Here is a 24,605-nt window from a genome sequence, read left to right as displayed (position 1 = left end):
TCTTTATATAACTTGATTGTCAGAGTGCAGTCGTCGGCTATTGCCAGTATCACCTCTAACAGCTATTTCATTTTGTTTTCGTGACTGTCTTAACTCTATCAATTCCAGAAAACTGCTTTGAGGTGAATCAGCCCCCATTATTCACAGAATCATACCTCAAAAGCAAGCTCTCATAATAACCAAAACAATTACATTTCACACTTCTTTTTTGATTTTTTTTTCTCCTTTGTAGTTGTTCAATTGAAACATGGCAAATGCCAAATAATTTGCTTTTTTGTTTTGTTCCCATGTTTAATAAAGAGAAACAAAATAATATCTTTTAATGGAAAAATTTTGAATTCATTAAAGTAGTCTTAGTGGGTTGTTGGCACACAGAAAGCCCACCAACTCATAAGCCGCATGGGCTTCAAAATTCATTTGGCCCGACGCACTTAAATTCCATATCGTAGAACTTATAAAAGCACCTCAGCAATCATGCACCATTCAAGCAAATTCATTATATATTTGATGAATAATGATACTGTTTATAGGAAATTCATTAGTTTTTCAGCAAAAGCAATCAAGCCACATCATTTTATTAGCTTTAAAGGGATCACAGTAGTCAAAACAACCCATCTAGATTTGCTGGTTTTGCCTCGTATTAGTCTAAAAGGGTAGGCAGCCAACCCAAAGAAAGTTGAAATTATGGTTTAGCAAGCCATCGGGATTACAGCATGCACTAATTGCTGCAGTATTAAAGCTAATTGAGCAAACATATTTTGATACCATAAAGTCTATTCAATCAAATTAGTGGGAAGAGAGCTGAATTGTATGCTTCCATAGTAAGATACATGATCTTACTAATAAAGCATAAAGAAACAAGCTATCTTTTCATATGCAATACGCGTAAAACCTACATTAACTGAACTGAACAGATTACATTAGCAACCAGTTCCATGTAATACTGCAAGCGCAACTTCATCACACTAGTGTCACTGGGAGAAGGAAATATTCAAGAACTAGTAGTCACAAGAGGCAAGAGACGTCTGCAAGAAATGGTCGAAGCCTAAAACATATACATACAAGCATCTGAGCGTCATAATCCTAAGGAAAAACTTGAAGAATGCAGAAACATATTAATGAATGCTGGATGCCACAGTGAAACTTCATGCTCTTTAACAACACGATACACAAACCAATCCAGGTCAGATAAATATATAAATGATGCCAGATTCATATATTGAGCGCAGATCATATGGAGATATAAGAGCAAACCAAATTTTCCCAATGCAAAGAAAGAAAATTTGATGCCACTCATCTCTTTTCTCACTCTTAAGTCTCAGCTACTCTTCAGCCTCTTTGGAAAGGGAATAAGAATTCTTTCCCCATATAAAATATTCATCAACACAAAAACTTGAATATAGCGCTTAGGAATCTCCGTTATTTGAGCCCCTGAAACCTCACCTGTAACTAAAATCTTTGTTCTCCAAGTAGCACTCCTCACACAGTAATAGAAGGTAATTAGAATCACTGATTATGAATGAACTTCATGAAAATTCTCAATGTGCACAATCGAAGAAGATATCTGCGGTGGATAACTCCTTTGCTGAGAAATGTGAATGCATTAAACTGAAGCTAAGAAGCTGTGTTTTTTGTATATTAAGAGTCAAAAAAAGAAGAATATACATCCACGCTTTACTTTCTATCAATTTGTAAAGTAGCAATTATGCAATATCAGATAATACGAGATGATGTCAAACAGAATTCAGAGGTCTAGACTTTAGAGAAACCCAAGCAAATATTCATCATCGCTAACCAAAAGCTCATAATCATCAAGAATGTAAATAGAGTTCATTAGGTAAAAACTTCTCATTTCATTCACGCCTTACGAGGTTATAATCAAAGAAGATAATACTGAGATATGGTGGAAAAATAAGTAGCAGCTTATGCATGTCATTCAAAATAATATAATACAAGGAACAGATGGTGATATAAAATCTTATCATTAACAAAAATTACAACCAGCAGAATCAGCTCAAAAACTCCCACATGAATTCAAAAACAAATTGAAGGTAGAGACTTGCAAAAAATTAGAAAGAAACAGAATGAAAGAAAAATGAAACTAGCGATTTACTTGGCCTCACTTCCTATTTTGTCATTTATCGGGCAACGGGAAAAAGATGAGACCCATTGCAATAGCCATCGATAACCTTACTTGCATTCAACAACAGCTTCAGCTGCCCGACGAGGTTTATTTTTCCTCCTACTCCCATTATGCCGGAACCCATTTGACTTGGTCGAGTCATCAGTGCTTGATCTGGTTCCATTACCATTTTCCTCTTTGACTGAAACAGGCTTCTCTTTAACTTGTAAGTTACGCTTCCTCTTTTTTCCATTCTCTGATGCGGTAGGACTTTTGACGTCTTTGCTTGGTGTACCGGCTTTTCCATTTTCAGCATCTTCCTCTTCTATTTTTTCAGCTTCTTCGCCATCAATATCATCCTTTAGTGGTTTTTGTGGCCTCCCCCTTCTCTTCTGCGCAGGAATTTTCTCTTCTTCGCCACTTCCAGCATCATCGTGATTGCTAACAGTCAACTTCTTTCCCTTTCCTCTGCCTCTGCCCATAGTCTTAATGCTTAACTGAAAAAATACTCATACAAACAGAGATTCTCTCTGCCAAAGAAGAAAGTACAGGAAAATGAGTTGGTTAAACAAACAATAGCAGTTTCCGTTACTTCAGTCTTCAAACATTAAATTCCGGCAAATATATGCTAAGGTAGTATTGATGAGCAAGAGTAGTGGTGATTTTGGGCTTGAAAACCAAAATGAATCCATCCATCACATCTTAGATTAGATAGAAAGAACCAAAAGAGACATATACTCAAGTATGAAAAGAAACACCGTAGCAGATCAAATACAATTCAGAAGCATTAATAAACCAAAGAGTAATCAGAAAACCATGTGTTATGTTCCAGAAACAAAAACAGTCATGGCAGAAGATGACAACATGTAGCACTCCACCGCACTTGCAAGAAAGAATGGCATGGAGACATTTTTCTTACTCTTTTCTCATCAAACAAAGACCCCATTATAGACTTTGGATGCATGCTAAGGCGATTTCATTTTAACAGTAACCCAGAAGAAGAACTTAAGGACAAATCATATTTTTCACCTACGACAGATTGCAAGAGGAAACAAAGAAAAGAAATTATAAGCACTTTAAATTTCATTCAATTGAACTAACTTCAAAATCATAAGAGAAATTTGATTTCTTTACCCTTTTTTTCCTGCATTCCCAAATCAAACCAGACAAGGGGATTGAATAAATAACATGCCCACATACAATCAATGAACAGACTAACACAAACCAGAACCTACACATCCAAAGTACTGAACTTTATATAAGTTTAATAATCTCTATAGTTGAGACTTGAGAACACAGCAATATCAATCAAGACAAAAGTCAAATCCCAAGGCAAAGTAACTTGCTTTATAAAAAATCCAATTAGGGGAAAAAGGCAATAAGAACAGAAGCAATCATGACATAAGGAGAATCAAACACTTCTAAAAAAATTGAAGTAACATAAAATTTCAAAACAAAAATTCGTTTTTTCATATATGAAAACAAGATCCAAACAACAGCACTTAAAACAATTTTTTTTTTCTTTCAACAGACGAACTCAATAGGACTGACAACTTCAGCTAATACACAAATTTTACAATAAGAAATCAATCCATAATCCAATAAAACACCTGTTACAGCTAAAACAAACAAATAATGGGATATGACATGTAAGAGAAAAAAATGAAAGGCCATTAAAAAACTAACCTGATATGAAACAAAGTGTATTTGCATCATCAACAAGAAACCCATTACTTTGAATCTGTTAAAGCAAGCAAAGAAACTCAAAAAGAACCAAAACCCAGATGGTGTTTTATCTGTTAGAGGATTGGTAAAGGACAAAACTTGACAAAAAAAAAAAGAGAAAAAAATAAAGGAAAAAGAATATTTGAACGACTTCAACTATGATCCAAAGCAAAAACAATTGATACCCAGATCAAGAAACATAGAGATTCAAAAGAATTTAGGTACTGACATGCAAAAGTTTTTAACAGTTGTGGGTGGCCCCTTCAAGACATGAGCCAAAAATAAAACAAAATGAAAGAGAAAGTGAGAGAGATAGAGAACGCAAAGGAAAGAGAGGAGCTGTGAATGGAAGAGATATTTGTGGATTGGCTATGCAGTAGTCCCTGTGTGTGTTGGGTACTAGTATTACTGAAATTTATGTAAGAAAATTGAAGTACAAGGTTATTTTGGTAAAATGAATAGTCTCAGTAACAGTAAGAAGATGCCCTGTAGTAGTAGTTGCATACTTTAAGATTTTCATGTACTTGACATGATTTCCAACGTCTTCAACATAAGAAAGTACAAACTTCTACTAAATCTTCAAATGTTTGTTTTTCAAATTTTAATGGACTAAATAATTTTGTATCAAAAATCAATTAAAAACAAAATCTTATTTCTGCATAATAGAAGTTTTATAATTTAAATTTTTATGGCTAAATTTCTCTATGATAAATAGGATAAATGACATCTCTTTCATTACAACAGATTTTTGAGCTGTGGTCATTCGAAATCAATATTAATAATATTTTTTTATTAGAAACTTAATTATATATGTGGTGACGATTTTCTATTGTTTTTGAACTTTTAACGTTTCTTTTTATTTTTAGTTTATGTTGCTTTAAAAAAAATTAGGCTTAAGGACTTGTAATCATAAATACGTTGGTGACTATTGTACCTCGTGGTACCCGGTCTTATGTTGCATGGATGAATAAATATTAGTGATTCTAATTGATTTTAGATTATTTAACGATATTCTTAAGGTATCATACCATAGTTGAACCCTTATAAAACATATTTGCATAAACATATGATATATCATTTGTTTCTTATAAGATAAAATGTTAGAAATGGATAACATTTTTACTTTTTGAATGGTAAGGAATAAAGTGGTGAAAATAAAATGATAAAGAAGATTTGGTTGGTTTTGGGGAGAGAAATAGAAAGCATTATACCTGCCCTTATCTACCAAATTAATAATTTTTCTTCTTCCATCTCTTCCTCATTTTGACTTCTTCATTACTCTTTTAGCACTTACGCCCTTTTTCTTTTTCTTTTCCCTTTTTTTCTGATAATAAGTAACATTAGCTTTTTGTTTAGGTGATACCAAATTTCAAATCTACCTTTCAATTTATTTTAACCAAAAAAAAGACAATAATATTATCGGAATTAAAAATAATGGTAATTTATATTTGTTAAGATTTCTTTTTTTTTTTTTTTTGGTTAAGGATCATAAAATTGTTGTTACACGTTTTAAGTTTTTAGTATACTTAGTACCTCTCAAAAATACGTTTTGAAGTTTTTTTTAAAAAAATATTCAAATAGCTTTTTAAGGTAAGGCCTCCAATGATAGAATTTGATAAAACATTTGTACGATTTTTGTTTCTAACCTTGCTCAAATCCAACATCTTATGTCCTCTTTAACCTTTATTGAAAAAATTTCTACATTATAATGTTAAATTACATTACAAAAGCAAAATTGTCTTTTAGTTAAAATTCACTAACGAGTTTCAACTTCACTAAGGTGAGATTTAAAAGGAAAAGAACCATATGCTTGTCTTTTTTTCTTTCTTACTTTTCTTGTCGAATGAGTGACTAAGATTAAATTTTGAATTTATTTATTTTCACATTATTTATAATCAAACTAACATTTTTTCACTAGATTATGAAGGCAAGGAGAGGAAAAAAGAGAGAGAGAAAAAAAAGGAGGATTTTAATTAATTCAATTTAAAAAGAATATTTTTAAAAATTTCAAATTTTCAAAGTATTGTAATATTTATGTTCATTTACCATCTACAGAGTGAAAAAAATAGTAATTTCTCTTTAAAAAATGACAAGACTTTAATAATCAACAGAAAATTTCTGTAATAAGCCAAATTAACTTAACAATATGGACAAGAATCCGACCATGAAATTTTGTCAAATTCACATTTTGTTCAAAATTCGATGTACGCATGCATTTGCTTTTGGGTTTTGAAAAAACGGTGCAGTTTGCCAGTTTTATATCATAATATCATGGGAGGATTCCAGTTCAACATATTGACTTTCTCGTAACTCTGCATTGGCTTTGCCCTAATATTCTGCACCGAATAAAGCTAAATTTACCTTGTTATTATAAATTCACTAAACATTTAATTTCTTTTTTTTTATATTTACAACTTGAGTCTCAGTATAACGACATGAAATTTTTAAAAATAAAGATAAAATAGAAGTGTTACAATAAATGTGTGGTGCTTTTAGCCACAGCTTCAATTTTCAACTGCATAAATGTTGCTATTAATTAAGAAGCTTGGTTGTTGGAACCTTTTTTTGACTCTCTTTATTAATTCATTTCTTTCTAATTATTCCTTACAATAGACAAAGATTATAATAAACACAGGACCCTCTTTACTTTTGTATCCCAATTTTGTAAGCAATCATTTTTGAGAGAAAAAAAAAAAAAAAAAAACAAGGATGGTTTCAATTACATTTATCTTTTACTACAATTATCATTCTTTCGGTCAAGCCCAATTAGTAATGGGCCAAGTTCAAGTTTGAGAGTATCACGTCCAAGTACAATTATTTTAAATTTAATTTTTTTAAACTTTAAGGAATTAAAAGCCTCTCTAAGATTGTTTTTAAAAGATTTAAAAGTAATTTTAAAAAGATAAAAAAACTAATATTGGTATCTGATAATTTTCTTTAAAAATCACTTTTGACAAAATCACTCTATCCTACAGTAGATTTTGAAAAGTAGGAAAATAATAGCTCTGCAAAATTTGATTTTGAGAATAATTTTTATATTAAACATAATGTCATATATAACCTCATGTATATTTTAAGAATCCACAAACAATTATCCTTATTAATTAGGAAATAAGATCATTAGCTTTAAAAAGATTATTATACTACCAACTACATTGGGATAACAAAATAAAAAAATAAAATTAATAATGTAAATATTTATTCTAGTTACGAATTATTATACATGCATAATTAAAATATTTTATATACATATTTATAAATATGTAAATAAATTTTATTCATTTAACTTAGTCATTCATATTTTTAAAACAATTTAACAGTAAAATTTATTAAATACATACAACTTCTTTTAAAACTCATAACACTTTTAGAAATAAATTTTATCAAATATTTAACTTTTTTTATAATTAATTATTTTTACAGTAGAGTTAACAACAATTATTTTAAAAACAAGAAACTGACCCTAAATAACATTTGTCATCATAAAATATTATTATCCATTTGATCAAATGTTTTTTTTCGTAAGATTTGTTGATTTGTCGCTGTATAATAATAAAAAATTTATACTGTAATATCAAAACTTCAAAAATCAAAACAACAACAATAAAAACAATAAAGTGCAATGCCTTAGCGATTTGAAAATTATAAATCACTTTTTAGTTTTCTGGTCTGGCCTAGCTGTCAACAAGTATCATTTTGTTTGACAAAGTCTTCATGCACTTTTTGTCGGTTTGTCTCAGTAAAACCCAGGTGAAGAAAAGAAGGCAAAGCTAATTAATTTAATGACTGAATTTCTGAACTCTCTAGCGTATGCTCAAGAGGAAACAAAGTATTATGACAAGTAATAAGAAAACTCAAAACTCTACAAAAGAAAACAATGAAGTGGCTGTCACTAGCAGTTACTACATAATTTCTGCAAAGATTCATGTGATAACGCGGTTCCCAAGTCATCTTTCGTTTTTTTATTTTTTATTCAGGCCGGCAGAGGAATAATCAGACTCTAATGTCAGAAAGTCCAATGAAATGAAGTCAATTGCATTAATAATTTAATAGTGACTTATAAGAATTGATCATCCGTGCAAATTAATTGCTCTATAGGTCTTTTGATTCCTTCCCTCTCTGGAAAATAAACCTTGGAAATATGCAGGGTCTTTTATTTTTCCTAATACCTCTGTTGCTTCCAATTTCCGCAGCTGCTCAATCGTCTAGTAACATATCATTGGGTTCATCACTCACAGCATCAAATGATAATCCCGCGGCTTCTTGGATTTCGCAGTCTGGGGACTTTGCGTTTGGCTTCCGACAGGTTGGCGACCGGGGCTTTCTATTAGCTATATGGTTCAACGAAATCCCTGAAAGAACAATTGTATGGTCAGCAAATAGAGATAATCTTGTGCAAAGAGGATCAAAAGTTGAGCTTACTGGAGATGGGCAGTTGATTCTGAGAGATTCATCTGGCAAGGAGATATGGAGGGAACCTCCAAGCACTGGAGCAGCCTATGCTGCCATGCTTGATACTGGCAACTTGGTGCTGGCAAGCCAGGATTCTTCCACTATGTGGGAGAGTTTTGATGATCCAACAGACACCCTTTTACCGACACAGGTGATGAGTCAAGGTACCAAAGTTATCGCTCGTCTCACGGAGACGAATTACTCATCCGGAAGATTCATGTTTGAGTTGCAAACAGATGGGAATCTTCTCCTCTACACCACAACTTATCCATTTGATGGCGCTAATGCTGCTTACTGGTCAACTCAAACTTCTATAGGCAGTGGCTATCAAGTGGTCTTCAACCAGTCTGGCTTTATATACCTTACAGCGAGGAACGGAAGCATACTTAATGCAGTGACATCAAATAATGTAACGGCTCAAGATTTCTACCAGAGGGCAGTTGTTGATCCCGATGGAGTTTTCAGGCACTACATCTACCCGAAAAGCTCTGCTTCCACTGGTGGGAGATGGCCTAAGGCTTGGTCTTTTTTGTCATTTATACCATCAAATATCTGCTTGAGAATTAGAGCGGACACAGGCAGTGGAGCTTGCGGGTTCAATAGCTTCTGCAGCTTGGGAGATGATCAGAGAAAGTTGTGCCAATGCCCTCCCGGTTACACTTTCTTTGATCCAGATGATGTGATGAAGGGATGCAAAGAGAATTTTGTCCCGCAAAGCTGTGATAGAGCAGTAGAAGAGATGGATCTTTTTGAATTCAGAGACATGCCTAATACAGACTGGCCCCTTAATGACTATGAACATTTTACATCAGTGGATGAGGATTGGTGTAGAGAGGCTTGCTTGAGTGACTGTTTTTGTGCCGTTGCCATTTTCCGAGAGGGAGAGTGTTGGAAGAAGAGAGCTCCTCTCTCAAACGGGAGGATTGATCCCAGCGTGGGAGGCAAAGCCTTGGTAAAAGTAAGGAAAGATTACTCCGATGCATCTGCAGGATCAGGCTCAAACAGAAAGGAAAATTCAACATTGATCTACATTTTATCCGCAACACTTGGTGGCTCTATCTTTCTGCATCTCCTAGTGACCTTCATTTTCTTTCACCGCCGGAATCAAAAGAAGCAGAATACAGTTGAGTCACAAAAAGGCATGCCGGAAATGAACCTGCAGGATTTCACTTACAAAGAGCTGGAGGTAATTACTGGAGGATTCAAGGAAGAGCTTGGAGAGGGTGCTTTTGGAAAAGTCTATAAAGGGGTTTTAACTACCGAGAATGAAAAACCAGTTGCTGTCAAGAAGTTATACAAGGCAGTGAATGAAGGTGAGCAAGAGTTCAAAGCAGAAATCAGTGCAATTGGCCGAACAAATCACAAGAATTTAGTCCAGCTGCTGGGATTTTGCAACGAAGGAGAACACCGCCTACTCGTATACGAGTACGTGAGCAATGGCTCCTTAGCAGACTTCCTGTTCAGAAAGTCAAGAAGGCCTAATTGGTACAAAAGAATGCAGATTGCTTTCGGAACCGCGAGAGGCCTGTTTTACTTGCATGAAGAGTGCAAATCTCAGATCATACATTGTGATATCAAGCCTCAGAATATCCTTCTAGACGGTACTTTCAACGCAAGAATTTCCGATTTCGGATTGGCCAAGCTTCTGAAGACAGACCAGACTCAAACAACAACTGCCATAAGGGGAACCAAAGGGTATGTTGCCCCTGAATGGTTCAAAAACCTGCCTATAACTGCCAAAGTAGATGTTTACAGCTTCGGAATTCTGCTGCTCGAGCTTGTCTGCTGCAGAAAGAACTTTGAGGTTGATGCAACGGAAGAATGTCAAATGATACTTGCGGACTGGGCATATGATTGCTTCAGAGAGAGGAAACTAGGCCTGTTAGTGGAGAATGATGAGGAAGCAATGGATGACATAAAGAGAGTTGAAAAATTTGTGATGATAGCAATTTGGTGCATTCAAGAGGATCCATCACTGAGACCTGCGATGAAGAAAGTCACTCAAATGATAGAAGGAGCTGTGGATGTCTCGATTCCTCCAGATCCAGCTTCATTTATCAGTTCAATATAAATTCTTTTGCTGTTTAGCTTAAGAGTTCTTAAAAGCCACTATGCATGTTCAATTGTCACTAAAGTTTCTATCTAATGAGCCAGAGAAGGCAAGCTATGTTGTGAGTTTGAATCAAATTTTAATAAAAGGCCAAGTCAAAGCATCCAGATTTCATGACCTTTGTTAATGCCAAGTCTTCCGAAAAATGTTGACTATGGAGCTCAATCCTGTTGGCAAGAGAGTGAAATGTATTAAAATAACAATTGGGTTCAGTTCACACTCATCGTCAAAACAGTAAGAAAAAAAAGAAAAAAGCGCTTTTGGCAGTATTTATCGTTATTCTTTTGCATTAGTCAAAGCATGCCTCAATGATAAGGACTTGAAAATCCTCTTTAGCAGAATTAGGACAAATATTAGACTTTCATCAGCACAGCTTTTGGAAAAAAAGCATTTCATTTGGAAAGAGAAGAAAATGGTACACATCAATTTTAAACAAGAATATGTCCTAATTTTAAATTTTAATCGGTAAGAGTTCAATAAGAGTAATATCAAATGAATAGATATTTAATCAAGAATGAGATAAAGTGATTCTCGGATATTCGAAGAATAGGTTTAATTAACATATAATATCTTAATTAAGTAAAACCCAAATCATTTTCTTTAATTTTTCGGATGGTCAGTTCTTTGAAAATCGATCAGGCCTTAGTGTCAGGCCCATAGGTGAACCACTCGTATGATCAATTAAAAACGTTAACTTGAAAACCATTCAGTCAGCGGTTTATATTTGTAACATATATTAAAAAAAAAAAAGTTAAAATTTTTTTTTTTTTGAAATGGGCAAAGCTGCATAAAGCACAAAGATTTCAGAAACGAACAGACAAATCAAAATTATGAGCGGAGTGTTGCATTGAATAATGAATAGATTAATTTTCCCGATAAATAACTTATCTGTAAACTACTTGGATTGCTTGCTCGGCAAATGCATGAAATCCAAGGCTTTGAGACAAGGCAAGCAAGTACATGCCTTGTTGTGCACAAATGATTTGAACATATTTTCATTGAAATCAAAGCTAGTGGGCGTGTACGCGGGTTGTGGGGATGTGAATTCTGCACGTTTGGTGTTCGATAAAATTCCTAACCCGAATGTTTTTATGCTGAATTGGATGGTTATGGCCTCAGCTTTTACTGGGAATTTCCAAGAAGCAATTGGGTACTTTTCTTTAATGCGAGAGTTTATATATCGTTGCAATAAATTTACATTTTCAATAGTGTTAAAAGCTTGTGTTGGTTTGCTTGATATAAAAAAAGGAAAACAAGTTCATGCTGTGGCGACCCAAATGGGTTTTGAAAATGATGTATCTGTGGGCAATGCATTGATAGATATGTATAGTAAATGCGGACTTCTCTGTTCTGCACGTAGAGTGTTTCATGGAATGTTTGAGAGAGATGTAGTTTCTTGGACTTCAATGATTTCTGGGTATTGTAACGTAAGCAAAGTTGATGAAGCTGTAGTTTTGTTTGAAAGAATGAAGTTGGAAGGCTTAGAACCGAATCAATTCACATATAATGCAATAATTGCTAGTTATGCTAGGAGAGGTGATAGCAATGCAGCTTTTGCATTCTTCTCTAGAATGACTGCAGAAGGCTTTGTTCCTGATTTGGTCACTTGGAATGCTATGATTTCTGGGTTTGCTCAAAGCAAACGGGAAAATGAAGCTTTGAAGTTGTTTAAGGGCATGTTAGTTTCGGGGATAAAGCCTAATAATGTGACTGTAACCGGAGTTCTTCAGGCTGGTGGGTTAACAGGTTCGATTCAAATAGGTAGAGAAATTCATGCATTGGTTTGTAGGATGGGGCTTCACATTGATGTATTTACTGGCAGTGCTCTAATTGACATGTACTCAAAATGTGGCAGTTTGAAAGATGCAAGGACTTTGTTTGAGATAACTCGTATTAAGAATGTGGCTTCCTGGAATGCCATGATTGGGTGTTATGGGAAGCATGGGATGGTTGATTCCTCAATTGAGCTTTTTGAGAGAATGCTGGAAGAAGGGATGCGGGCGAATGAAGTCACACTCATTTCTGTTCTTTCTGCATGCAGCCATGGTGGTTTAGTAGAGAAAGGTTTGGAGATTTTTAGATCCATGAAAGAGAGGTATGGAGTCAAAATTAGTAAAGAGCATTATGCTTGTGTTGTTGATATGTTGTGCCGTTCTGGGAGGATGGTGGAGGCTTATGACTTGTTGAGACAGGTGCCAATGTATGTCACTAATTCAATGGCTGGAGCTTTCCGCAATGGATGTAATATCCATGGAAGAAGAGATTTAGCGGTAACTATGGGTGAGGAATTTTTCGAAATGGGCTTGAGAAAGCCAGATGGTTTTGTTATGTTGTCAAATATTTGTGCTGCTGATGGAGAATGGCATGAGGCTGAAAATTTAAGGAAGATTATGAAGGAGAAGAATGTCCAGAAGCAGCCAGGTTTTAGTAGGGTTGAGAAGAGGAATGAGTTTGTTGAAAAGGAAGTTCAAAATGAAAGCAAAGCAGGTATATACTTTCATAAGATATAAATTATGATTTCAGGATTCGATGTCACCCCAATTACCCTATCAAATTTGATAATAGGATAATACGTTTTGCATATTGTTCCAGTGAAGCTCTTGTACATTTGTTTATTTTGAGTTGGATCCTTGTATGCTACATTTTTTTTTTTTTGTTCTTGAATTATTTGCTGCTGCTTCACTTAATTGTCATATTCCTGAAATTAGATGTATAATTTAAGAATAATAAAAGATGAGTAAACGTGTATCAGTAAGTTCTCTGTCTGAGAGATTTTGTTAATTTGGTTGAATTTAAACAGTGCCAAATTTCTGAATTAAATTGAGATCATATTTGATTTAGGAAATCTTTGTCAGAGTGGTTGAAAAAGAAAAAAATGGAGCAGATTTAAATATTTATTCTCTGAATCATTTCATAGCTTAATATTATAAAACAGTTGTAGAACAGCCAAAGTATCCGTTCTCATTACCAAGAGCCTACTAGTGAGCACTTACTGTTGATACGAGTGTCAAATAGGCTAGATAGAGCTGATAAATGAGGATGGATCTGGAGGAATTGGAACCTCCACGACTCCTTCGAGCATTAGAGTCACTTTCTTCATCGTAGGTCTTAGCGAGGGATCCTCCTGAATGCACCAGATTGCAATCATCACGTACTTCTTGAGCCTCATCATATCATGCAGTGCCTCCTCGTCATTCTCCACTAAGAGGTGTAGTTTTTCATCTATATAGCAATCGTATGCCCAGTCAACAAGTATCATTTGGTTTTCATTCTCTACATTTTGTTCAAATTTCTTTCTGCAGCAAATGAGCTCTAGCAACATAACACCAAAGCTGTAAATGTCTACCTTCATTGTAATAGGCAGGCTCTTGAACCATTCAGGGGCTACATATCCTCTGGTTCCCCTGATTGCAGTGGTAGTTCTAGTTTGGTCTGCTTTCAATATTTTGGCCAACCCAAAATCTGAAATTCTTGCTGTGAAAGAGTCATCTAGGAGTATATTTTGAGGCTTGATATCACAATGAATGATCTGAGTGGTGCATTCCTCATGCAAGTAAAAGAGTCCTCTTGCAATTCCAAAAGCAATTTGCATTCTTCGGTACCAACTAGGCTTGGGATTTTTGAATAGAAAGCCTGCTAAGCAGCCATTGCTTATGAATTCATAAACAAGAAGACGATGTTGATCCTCATTGCAAAATCCTAGAAGTTTGACTAAATTCCTGTGATTTGTCTGGCCAATTGCATTAACTTCTGTTCTGAATTCCTTGTCTCCTCCACTAACCATGTTGTCCAACTTCTTCACTGCAACACAAATTTTGTTTTCGTATGCTAGAACTCCTTTATGCACCGTTGCAAAGGCTCCCCTGCCCAGTTCATCCTTGAACCCTTGGGTTGCCTTTTCTAACTCCTTGTAGCTGAAGATTTGCAGGTTTGTGCTTGGCATAACTGGGCCTGTTTGATCCATCTTAGTTTTATGGTAACCAAAGATAAAAACAAGAAGAAAGGTTCCGAGCTGTAGAAGAAAGTTGAGAAACACAGAGCTACATAGTAGCACAGATACAACAAAAACCGAAGTTGAATGAACTTTCTTCTTTGAATCTGTATCTTCAGGCTTCAATGTAGAATTGCCTCTCCTTATCTTGATCAGAGCTTTTCCTTCAATGTCGGGAGCCATTCTTCCGTTGGTAAGAGGATTTTTCTTCTTCCAACATTCTCCATTTCTGAAAATGGCAACCGTGCAAAAACAATCCCTCATGCAAGCCTCCCTGCACCACTGCAATCTTACCCCTTGATGGTGTTCATAATCGAAATAAGGCCAATCTGTGTATTCCATCTCCACCAAGTCATAAAGATCTACCTCTTGGTTTGGATCATCACAGTTTTGTGATAGAAAACTCTGTTTGCATCCCTTTGTCAAGTCATTACGATCCAAAGGTACGTAACCTTGTGGGCACAGGCAAGTTGGTCTCTGATCATTTCCCAGACTGCAGTAGCTATTGAACCCACAATCACATGCTCCGCTGCCAGTTTCATCTGTAATCATGCAATCATTTGGACTATTGAACAATGGAGTGGACCAATGCATGCTCCAGCTTTTATTGTTTGAACTGGAGCTCTTTGGGTATACATAATGCCTGAGAAATCCATCAAATTCAAGAGTTACCCTTTGGTACAAGTCTTGCATTGAAGAAGCACTCGATGATAGCATATAAATTATGCTTCTGTTCTTTGCAGTAAGGTAGATTATGTTGCCAGATCGGTTGAATTCCACCTGCAAGCTGCTGCCAACAGGTTGGGTGGACCAATAAACTGAATTAGCTGATTCGAAGGGAAAAGCTGTGGTGTACAACACTAGGTTACCGTCAGATTGCATGGCTAGCTCATATCTTCCAGTCGAATAATTTTTGTCAGAGTAATGAGCTGAAAGTTTGTTCCGTGGATTCAGAATCTGGGTGGGTAATAATGTGTCAGTTGGGTGATCAAAGCTCTCCCACAAAGGAAAAGAGTCTGGGCCTGCCAATACAAAGTTACCACTATCAAGCATGGATGCATAGGCAATAGCAGCACCAGCTGTATCAGGATTCCACACCTCTTTGCCTGTTAGGTCAGTGAGCACTAATCGACCATCTACAGTGAGCTGAACTTTGGACCCTCTTTCCACTGGAGTTTTTCCATTGGCTGACCAGATGATGGTTCTTTCAGGTATTTTGTTGAAATAGATGGTGAGCAAGTAGTTCCCATTTTCTATGTGCTGGAAACCAAATGCAAATTCACCAGATGTTGATTTCCAAGATGACATATCATCCTCTGCCATCAGGGATTCACCTCTAGATACATTTTGAGCGGTGGCGGAAATTGGCATCAGTAGAAGAAGCGAGAACCAGAGATGATGTTCTAGGAAAGAGGCCATCGTGTGAAAGAGATTCCTTCTTCAGATGTAAAGCAGAAGGATAACTTGAATTATCACCAGTAATGTTCCACAGGTAACAGAAAAGTAAGACGCTTTAGTCTTTCTCGTGATCTATACGGTGGTCATGACTTTCTTTGCAAGTTTTTTTATGATTTTTATTTTGGAACTAACGGAAACATGACAGAATCTTTCTTTCATTGACTTTGTTAGAAAGTCTTGATTTACTTATTGGTAGTCATATGATATGAATGGTAGCTTCAGACTGTCTAGTCAATAACTATGATTATTTGGTAATTAGCTAATTCCTTTCCACCATCTGCTAATCATCTTAACATATATTTTGCATCATGATATTGTCCATGTGAATAGGGTTTCATGTGTTTCCTTGGTCATGTTAAAGGGAATACTAGAATGGAGTCCTCTAGGCATCGTGTCTGTTTTTCCAGGGCTAATGCATGATATTAATCTCATTTGCTTTAGCATGTTTCCAAAATTTAACATTCTCAACATTTAGTTCTTTTGCTGCTTAGTTCTTTGCAGATCTTTGGAAGGGTCTGAAGTATTACTCAGTTGCATCACAAGACAGAGCATACAGATGGGAGGGGCAACAGAGTTTGACAAAGACTAAGCGTGGGTAATGTAGTAAATATTTATAGGCATACTTTTCCAGTCAAGCAGTTTCATTTTCCTTGGAATTCAATGTGATGCATACGACTATGCGAGCACTGTGAGGTGATTGTTGGCTTTGAGACTAACAGCTTGCTTTTCCTGGAATTATTGGTCTAAGTCTTTTTCCCAACTTTTACAAAAGTCTTTTTGCGTGAATATGAAGGCATCGTAAATTCTCTGTATCACGATGTTTTTAGTCACAGCTATGTAAGGTTGACCGGTGTTTTACTTGTAGTATGTATTACGTTCTGCCGGTCATGCAAAGGAATCGAGTGCTATGTTGATCTCTCAAACTCCACAGATACAGTGAATTATGTTGCAGTTTGAAACAAAGGAAAAAAAAACGGCTTTCCTTCATATAAGTTTCAAAGTTGGAATAAAGGGCAAGAAAATAATTTTGAAGTTGGAATTAAGGGCTACAAAATCTTGAACAGGAGATATCTTTAGTTGAACAGAAATAGATGTTTCTTAACAATCTAACACAAAATAGAACATGGAATTCATCAAATATTTAACAGTCTAACAAGAACTCAAGTAATTCTTCGGATCAGATAATTTGCAAAATATTTAATTAGAAAAAACATGTTATCTTAGGGCATTTTAAAGAATAATCAATTTTAACTGTTTAGCAGATTCATATTGTTTCCTATAGGCGATGCTTTACATTTTTTATAATTCCTTTAGCAACACCATAATGCTATTTGATATCCTTGCTGAACACAGTGATATTTGCAGAAAGATAGTATCAATGACACTCATATATTATCAATGTGCCAGTGGAGCAAAATATTTCTTTTCACATTATCCTTTCAAAATTAAAACAGTTTGTTCAAATTATCCAAGCATCTTGACCACATTTAACCAGTAAGTTGGCACTCTCCATTCCACTATCAACAGCATTTATAGGCAACATGACATAGTTTGCTATTGATCAGATTTTCTGAACACGTGACTTCTCACCTAGAATTCTACAAAATTTCTATTGGAACCAGAGGCATATCTTTAATTAAAAGCTAAGTCAATGCGGTAAATTTTGAGAAACATAGAAACTATATTACATTATTCACTGAACTCTTTTACTACTTAGTACACATAACCACGGCTGAAATTCTTCGCTTGAACTGAAGAAAATATGGTACTAATAGCAGATTATTCACCTGTAGGTAGATGTTATGCACAGAAAACATTAGTACTAAGCAATTGCAAGTCTTTCTCGCTTCAACTTGTAATGTTTAGGGTCCATGGACATGGGGGAATTGGTACTTCTACAACTCCTTCAAGCATTTGTGTAACCTTCCTCATGGTGGGCCGATGAGACGGGTCTTCTTGAATGCACCAAAAGGCAACCATCACAAACCTGTGCAGCATAGTCACGTTGTTCATGGCCTCTAAGTCATTTTCAACCAGAGCTTCGAGTGTTCTTTCCTGATAGCGGTCATAAGCCCAATCGGTTAGAATAGCTTTATCCACTTTGCTGATTTCGTTATCTATATTTCTTCGCAGGCAAATGATTTCTAGAAGCAGCACACCATAACTGTACACATCAACCTTTACAGTGATCGGCATATTCCTGAACCATTCGGGTGCAACATATCCTTTAGTTCCCCTGATAGCGGTATTGGTATGGCTCTGATCCAGCGTCAAAAGCTTTGCCAATCCAAAATCAGATATCCGGGCGTTGTAATGATCATCGAGAAGTATGTTTTGAGGCTTTATATCACAATGGATGATCTGGGTGCAGCACTCCTCATGAAGATAAAAGAGACCTCCAGCGATTCCCATGGCAATTTCGGTCCTCAGTTTCCAATTCGGCTTTGAGTCTCCAAAGAGGAAACTAGCCACGGTGCCATTGCTCATGAACTCATACACTAGAAGTCGATTTTGTCCCTCGTCACAGTACCCAAGAAGTCTAACCAGATTCTTATGATGTGTCTGACCGATTCCATTCACTTCAGCTTTGAATTCTTTTTCACTGTCTTGGAATACACTATTTAACTTCTTCACCGCAACATGATTGCTAGAACCCATATTCACAAACCCTTTATAAACAGTGCCAAAGGCTCCTCTTCCGAGTTCTTCCTTGAATCCACGAGTGACTTCTACAAGCTCCTTATAAGTAAAGCAGCGCAAATTCATATATGAGACACCTTGATCCTCTTGGTGAGGCCTCATGAACTTTTTGCGATTAACAACTAGGAAACCTAGACAACATGCACTGACTAATAGCAAGTTGATTAATGCAGAGCTGCCGAAGAGTACAGATACCACCGGGATTAATACATCCACTTTCTTCTTTCCTCCGGAAGGGACTTTCCTAATTTTGATGAAAGTTGTCCCTGTCTCATCCCTGTCCGTTTTCCCATAGGAGAGAGGTAGTTTCTTCTTCCAGCAGGTGTCATCTCTCAATACAGCAGCAGAACATTGACAGTCCTTCAAGCAAGATGACACACATTCATCTTTGCCATAAGGACTAATCTGTTCATAATCAGATGTTGGCCAATCAGTGTTCCTTAGCTCTTCAATATAATATAGATCTTCTCCAGATTTCTTCCCATCTTCTTCACAGCCTAGAATGAAGTCCGGTTTGCAGCTTCCGTAGGCATCATCTGGATCAAGTAAAGAAAACCCTTTTGGGCATTGGCAGATTGGTCTTTTGGCTCCACTGATACTGCAGATGCTGTTAAATCCGCAGATTCCACTGCCTAATCCTTTACGGATATCATTGTTAATGCAAATATTCTCCGGCAAGACATCACTGACTGACCAGATAGCGTCTCCAGTGCTATTATTCTTGGGGTGAGAGTAGAAGATAAAAACACCATCAAAGTTTAGAGTTGCTCTGAGGTAATTTTCTTTTGCTGACACTGTTTCTGGTACAAGACTGGCTCTCTGTTTATTTTCTCTCAAAACATACAATTGGCCTGACTCATTGAAGACTACTCGATAACCAGCATTCGATCTGTTAGTATCAAACGTGTTACTCCAAAAATAGGCATCATATGCAAAGCCGCTTTCCAAGTTTATGGTATTAAGCACTGCATTTCCATCCTCCAATAGACGGAATTGGAACCTTCCTCGAGAGAAATAAGTGTCCTTTCGTCTGGAAGATACGACCCCACCCCGTTCCATTGTCTGCGTAGGAAGCAAGGTATCAGTAGGATGATCAAAGCTCTGCCATAACCTCTCAGAATTTGTATTTACGATCAGAAAGTTGCCAGTATCATAAAGAACACCAAAAGCTGCTTGTCCCGTACTGATTTCAGATTTCCATATCTCCCGACCTTCGGGGTCCTCAAGCACCAGCCCCCTATTAGCAGTCAGCCGTAGTTTTGATCCTCTTGGCGCAGGATTGACTGCCGATGCATACCAAACTATGGTTTTACTCGGTATCTTGTAATACCATATGGCAGGCAAGAAGAGATCCTTACTGTCTAGTTGGTGAAACCCTAAAGCGAAATCCTTAGAAGGGGAAAGCCATGGTTCCGTGCTCTCAGCTGCAGTGAGTTGCTGACCTATACTTATGGTTCCGTTACTTTGTGCGGCTGTTAGACACGGCAGCAGAAGCAAGAAAAGAAGGGATAGAAGATGAAAAGCCATTACTGAAATTAAAACATAAAGAAAATTGGACATATTAATGTGGAGAAGATAAAAAGTGGGACAGATTATTGAAAATGTAAAGGGGTTGAATATTCAAAGCGCGTAAGCAAAGGCGTTCGCTGCAATTGGACATATTAATGTTCTTGCACATTTGGTGGGACAGTCGAGTTACGTTACCATTAAAAAAAAGAAAAAAGAAAGAAAAATTACTATGTGATATTGACTTATGATATTTCTTGGTCTTGTATGATGATTTGATATACTCTGATGAAGGTTATGTGCATGCAAGACTTGATATGCCGTGGCCAAAACACCGTGTATTACAAAAATGCAGTGAAGAAGTTGCTGCAGATATTGAAATTAGAATGGTGGGGGAGGCAAGCTGGTGACTAGCAACAAGAAATAAATGCACCAACAACATTTTCCAAGTTGACTTGACGACGTGAAACAGTCTTCATCAACCCAGCTTACGGGTAGTGGAAACGTACCATTCAGAAATAGGGGGAAAAAATGCTGTCAACTTTATTGACCAGGTATTTGCATGACGGGAAAAGATTATGAGCTGTATAATAAGGGGTATTTTTTCAGTTGTTAACTTTAAAGCTAGTGAGGCTAAAATGTACCGTAAAGACTTTACCTTTCACTTGTAGTATTTTTACTCATCAACCCTCCTACTTTTGATTGATCCTCCAAATTTCTGATAATTTAACAACTATGCTGCATTTAATTACAGACAACTCTCTGCAGGAATTAGATTAATAACAAGAAACACCACAGCACAATAATCTAATTTAGATAATACACGATGAGTAAACAATTTGCTCATTCAAAGGAAGGCAGAGCAAATTAAATTATTAGAACATCAGTTACTGCTGATTAAAAGCAACTCCTTAAGCTGCTTTCAGTTGGCAACAGTAAATGGACATGGACATGGTGGATCAAGCACTTCAACAACCCCTTCAAGCATCTGAGTAACCTTCCTCATTGTGGGCCGAAGAGAAGGATCTTCTTGGATGCACCAGATGGCAACCATCACAAATCTTGCCAACTTTTTCTTGTCATTCAAGGCCTCTATATCAAATTCCACCAGAGCTTCTGTTATTCCTTCGCAGTAACAGTCATAAGCCCAATCTGTCAAGAGTGCTTCTGCTTCATTCACTTCCATATCTACATTTCTTCTGCAGCAAATGATCTCTAGCAGTAAAACACCAAAGCTGTACACATCCACTTTCACTGTTATGGGCATGTTCCTAAACCATTCTGGTGCAACATACCCTTTTGTTCCTCTAATAGCAGTATGTGTTTGGCTCTGATCCAGCAGCAGAAGCTTTGCCAATCCGAAGTCTGAAATTCGAGCATTGTAGTAATCATCAAGCAAGATATTCTGAGGCTTGATATCACAATGGATAATCTGCGTGCTGCATTCTTCATGTAGATACAAAAGTCCTCTTGCAATCCCAAAAGCAATGTCTGTTCTCCGGCTCCATCCAGGTTTCAAGTCACCAAAAAGAAAGCTAGCTAAAGTACCGTTGCTCAAGAACTCATATACCAGCAACCTATTCAGTCCATCATCACAAAATCCGAGCAGTCTAACAAGATTCTTGTGATGAGTTTGGCCGATAACGTTTACTTCTGTTTTGAATTCTTTCACACCATCTTGGATAACACTATGTAATTTCTTTACTGCAACTGGAACCTGATACATAGAAGCCATACCAATTGCTCCTTTGTACACAACCCCAAAAGCTCCTTTTCCTAGCTCTTCCTTGAACCCATTTGTAGCTGCTTCCAGATCTTTGTAAGTAAAACAATGCAAGTTTGTTTCCACAACACCATCATGAGAAGGAACTTGACTGTTTTTCTTGTTGTAAACAAAGAAAAAGCAAAGACAAAGAGCTCCAACCAACAAGCAATTGAAAAAAACAGACCCACCCAAAAGTACTGATCCCAAAATGATCAAATTCTCTTGATCTTTCTTCTGATTATTCTTTACGTTAGGTCTTGGGAAATCAGGACTTGTTGGAGGGAGATTACCTTTCCTGATTTTGATAAGAGCTTTGCCGTTAAGGTTGGCATCAAATCGCCCATTTGATAGCGGTAGCTTCTTCTTCCAACACATATCTCCACTTCGAAAAATTGCAACGGCACACATACAGTCATGCAAGCAAGATTGCCTACACCCCTCTTCTGTGAAAGGAGTCAAGAGTTGATAATCAGATGTAGGCCAATCCGTGTTCGTAATCACTTCAAAATCATATAAATCTTCGGGAGAACCGGGTTCATCATCATCAACACAGCTCTGAGTGTAGTTTGGCTTGCAGCTGCCATACTGATCATTCGGATCAATCAAAGTATACCCTCTTGGACACTCACAGATTGGCCTTCTATTATTTAGTCTACAAACACTGTTAAATCCGCAAGTGCCACTGCCAGTAGAAACAAAACTTGCTTTGCAAATATCATCTGGCAATGACCAAAACGCTGTCCAGCCTTCATTTCCAGTGGAATTTTTCGGGTGCTGATACTGAGTAAAAACCCCATCAAAATTGATTGTTGCTCTGTAATAAAAGTTGGAAGCTGATGTTTCAACTCTTCTTGTTAGAGCGAATCTTTGATCATACTCTTGCAATATGTACATGTACCCTGACTGATTGAACACAAGCTGATTGCTAGAACCATTAGTCTTGCTTTCATAATAAGGCTCATTAGTATAATCAGAAGGCAAGTTTACTGTAGTAAGCACAAGATTCCCATTTGAATTCAGTTCGAATCGAAACCTTCCTTTGGAAAAATTGCCATCTGATTGCTTTGAAGAAAGAAACTGTCCGTTATCAAATATTTGTGAAGGCAGCATGGTGTCAGTGGGATTGTTGAAGCTCTCCCATAGCTTATTTGTATTGTCACTGAGCAGAACAAAGTTGCCTGTATCATTCATCAAGCCATAAGCAACAGTGCCTATAATAGGATCGGATTTCCATAATTCTCGACCTTGAGGGCTAGTAAGCACAAGGCCTTGATCAGCAGTGAGCTCAACTTTTGTTCCTGAAGCTGCAGGACTATCTCCATTTGCAAACCAAACTATAGTCTTCTGTGGGATTTTAGCATACCAAATGGAGAGCAAGAAAAGGTCTTTGTTGCTGTCAAGTGAGTGGAAACCGAAGGCAAAATCTCCATTAGGAGAAAGCCATGAAGACGAGTTTTGTGAGGCAGAAAGAGAAGCTCCAATAGTTATTTTGCCACGGGTTTGAGCAAAAGTTAAGAATGGTTGCAGCAGCAGAAGAAGAACTGAAAGTGAATGAAGAAGAGGAAAAGCCATTGCTATAGCTAGAATTCAATAGGGTTGATGCATTAACCCAGATGGATTAATTGAATTAAAATATTAAAGAGTTGAAATGAAGTCAACGGAGTCTTTTACGTCTAGGAAGGTTGTAAGTCTTGTCAGGTCTCTTATAATTTCTTTGTGGACCAAATTTTCCCATGGAAGAACATCTAGATTGTAAAAAACAAACGCTTATAAATTATTTTTTGGTATGCAATGAAAAATCTAATGAAAATCATTTTATGTTTATATCACGTCAATCCTCAATCATGTACTAAATAGATGTATTCGAGATTATATCATGAGCAATTTTTTTAGGGCCATGGAAGCAAAATTTATTGGTCTATATGGTAACTCGAGGGGCATATTGGACATAATGAGTGGCAGTTCGAGGGCTCATTGTTTCATTGGCAAAGGGAAGCAAGAATAAAAAACAAGTTTTATTTAAGTGATCTATAATTTCATTGGTGATTGAAAATGTTAGAAATTTAATGAATTAAAATTGATCATTCAAAAGCATATTGGTGTATGAGAGCGATTGCACTGGCAAGTATTAAAATTGAAGGCCCTCTAAAGCAACCCTTTCTCGAAATTTTTACCACGTGTTTACCGATTTTATTTATTTGTTTTTTATAATTAGTGAAGATATACTCATGACAAGACATCAGTGGAGGAGAGCGATTCAACTGAGAAGTGCCCAATTTGTCCTTTTTTTTTTTTTAAAAGAAAACGAATAACTCCAAATTCAAAAAGAAAAATCACCAGGAACTCATTCTGACTTTTCAAAGCGAATTGACTGTTGGAATTTTTATATTTGTCATTTTATTCCACAGTCGAATTTGGCATTCTTTTAGGACTTATATTTCAATTGTAATTTAACTTTTTCTGCTTGAGTTGATTTTAGAAAGTAGATTTATCTTATTCATAAAATTGAGTGTTCTCATTATTATTTTAATCAGTTATTAATTTAATAAAAAACTCCTTAGATTAGAAAGTTATCTAATATTCACCGCAAAATTCAATAAAATAATTTATCTCATTCATTGGATCATGAACGTTGAGTTTCCTCTTCGGATTAGATGTGAAATATCATATCTTCTGCCATGTCACTGCATTAGAAACTCAATGCATTATTAATAGATGTACCATAATTACACCAACTTATCCTAAATTGTGTGAAGCACATCATCACTTCAATCCT

The 24,605-nt window shown here is 36.3% G+C and overlaps 6 protein-coding genes across 7 annotated transcripts; 2 read left to right on the top strand and 4 right to left on the bottom strand.

Annotated features, from left to right (window-relative positions):
- Positions 1-1,901: 1,901 nt before the first annotated feature.
- Positions 1,902-4,239, bottom strand: LOC102626868 (hypothetical protein). The gene is made up of 2 exons (XM_006494213.3): positions 3,809-4,239; positions 1,902-2,652 (listed from the first exon to the last, which is right to left on the bottom strand). Exon 2 carries the CDS (start codon positions 2,602-2,604, stop codon positions 2,191-2,193), a length of 414 nt encoding a protein of 137 aa, XP_006494276.1. The 5' UTR covers positions 2,605-2,652; positions 3,809-4,239; the 3' UTR covers positions 1,902-2,190.
- A 3,385-nt stretch (positions 4,240-7,624) lies between these two features.
- Positions 7,625-10,641, top strand: LOC102627138 (G-type lectin S-receptor-like serine/threonine-protein kinase LECRK2). The gene has a single exon (XM_006494214.4). It carries the CDS (start codon positions 7,989-7,991, stop codon positions 10,368-10,370), a length of 2,382 nt encoding a protein of 793 aa, XP_006494277.1. The 5' UTR covers positions 7,625-7,988; the 3' UTR covers positions 10,371-10,641.
- Positions 10,642-10,889: 248 nt separating this feature from the next.
- Positions 10,890-16,752, top strand: LOC102627739 (pentatricopeptide repeat-containing protein At5g59600-like). Its single transcript, XM_006494216.4, has 2 exons — positions 10,890-12,896; positions 16,350-16,752. The coding sequence occupies exons 1-2, from the start codon at positions 11,264-11,266 to the stop codon at positions 16,445-16,447; spliced, it is 1,731 nt and encodes a 576-aa protein (XP_006494279.1). The 5' UTR covers positions 10,890-11,263; the 3' UTR covers positions 16,448-16,752.
- On the bottom strand, positions 13,223-15,941 carry LOC102627432 (G-type lectin S-receptor-like serine/threonine-protein kinase LECRK3). 2 transcript variants are annotated; one of them, XM_025093916.2, is made up of 2 exons: positions 13,756-15,941; positions 13,472-13,631 (listed from the first exon to the last, which is right to left on the bottom strand). In XM_025093916.2, the coding sequence occupies exons 1-2, from the start codon at positions 15,817-15,819 to the stop codon at positions 13,611-13,613; spliced, it is 2,085 nt and encodes a 694-aa protein (XP_024949684.1). In that variant the 5' UTR covers positions 15,820-15,941; the 3' UTR covers positions 13,472-13,610. The 2 variants fall into 2 exon arrangements, with proteins under 2 accessions (XP_006494278.1, XP_024949684.1); XM_006494215.4 differs by having other exon boundaries at positions 13,223-15,940.
- Positions 16,753-17,344: 592 nt separating the features above from the next.
- LOC102628515 (G-type lectin S-receptor-like serine/threonine-protein kinase RLK1) lies at positions 17,345-20,594 on the bottom strand. Its single transcript, XM_006494219.4, has one exon. It carries the CDS (start codon positions 20,116-20,118, stop codon positions 17,707-17,709), a length of 2,412 nt encoding a protein of 803 aa, XP_006494282.1. The 5' UTR covers positions 20,119-20,594; the 3' UTR covers positions 17,345-17,706.
- Positions 20,595-20,737: 143 nt separating this feature from the next.
- On the bottom strand, positions 20,738-23,621 carry LOC102628218 (G-type lectin S-receptor-like serine/threonine-protein kinase LECRK3). Its single transcript, XM_006494218.4, has one exon. The coding sequence runs from the start codon at positions 23,399-23,401 to the stop codon at positions 20,987-20,989; it is 2,415 nt and encodes an 804-aa protein (XP_006494281.2). The 5' UTR covers positions 23,402-23,621; the 3' UTR covers positions 20,738-20,986.
- Between the last annotated feature and the right edge of the window lie 984 nt (positions 23,622-24,605).

The sequence above is a fragment of the Citrus sinensis genome, chromosome 2, assembly GCF_022201045.2.
Source record: "Citrus sinensis cultivar Valencia sweet orange chromosome 2, DVS_A1.0, whole genome shotgun sequence".
NCBI classification, from domain to species: domain Eukaryota; kingdom Viridiplantae; phylum Streptophyta; class Magnoliopsida; order Sapindales; family Rutaceae; genus Citrus; species Citrus sinensis.
Note: the sequence above shows the minus strand (reverse complement) of the source record. Positions and strands in the feature narration are given on the sequence as shown.

What these genes read in the sequence shown, in the direction of transcription:
- LOC102626868 (XM_006494213.3), bottom strand. Translation starts at nt 2,604, where the DNA reads ATGGGCAGAGGCAGAGGAAAGGGAAAGAAGTTGACTGTTAGCAATCAC.
- LOC102627138 (XM_006494214.4), top strand. Translation starts at nt 7,989, where the DNA reads ATGCAGGGTCTTTTATTTTTCCTAATACCTCTGTTGCTTCCAATTTCC.
- LOC102627739 (XM_006494216.4), top strand. Translation starts at nt 11,264, where the DNA reads ATGAATAGATTAATTTTCCCGATAAATAACTTATCTGTAAACTACTTG. An exon ending in TCAAAATGAAAGCAAAGCAG is followed by an intron (nt 12,897 to 16,349) that starts GTATATACTTTC and finishes TTTGCTGCTTAG; the next exon opens with TTCTTTGCAGATCTTTGGAA.
- LOC102627432 (XM_006494215.4), bottom strand. Translation starts at nt 15,819, where the DNA reads ATGGCCTCTTTCCTAGAACATCATCTCTGGTTCTCGCTTCTTCTACTG.
- LOC102628515 (XM_006494219.4), bottom strand. Translation starts at nt 20,118, where the DNA reads ATGTCCAATTTTCTTTATGTTTTAATTTCAGTAATGGCTTTTCATCTT.
- LOC102628218 (XM_006494218.4), bottom strand. Translation starts at nt 23,401, where the DNA reads ATGGCTTTTCCTCTTCTTCATTCACTTTCAGTTCTTCTTCTGCTGCTG.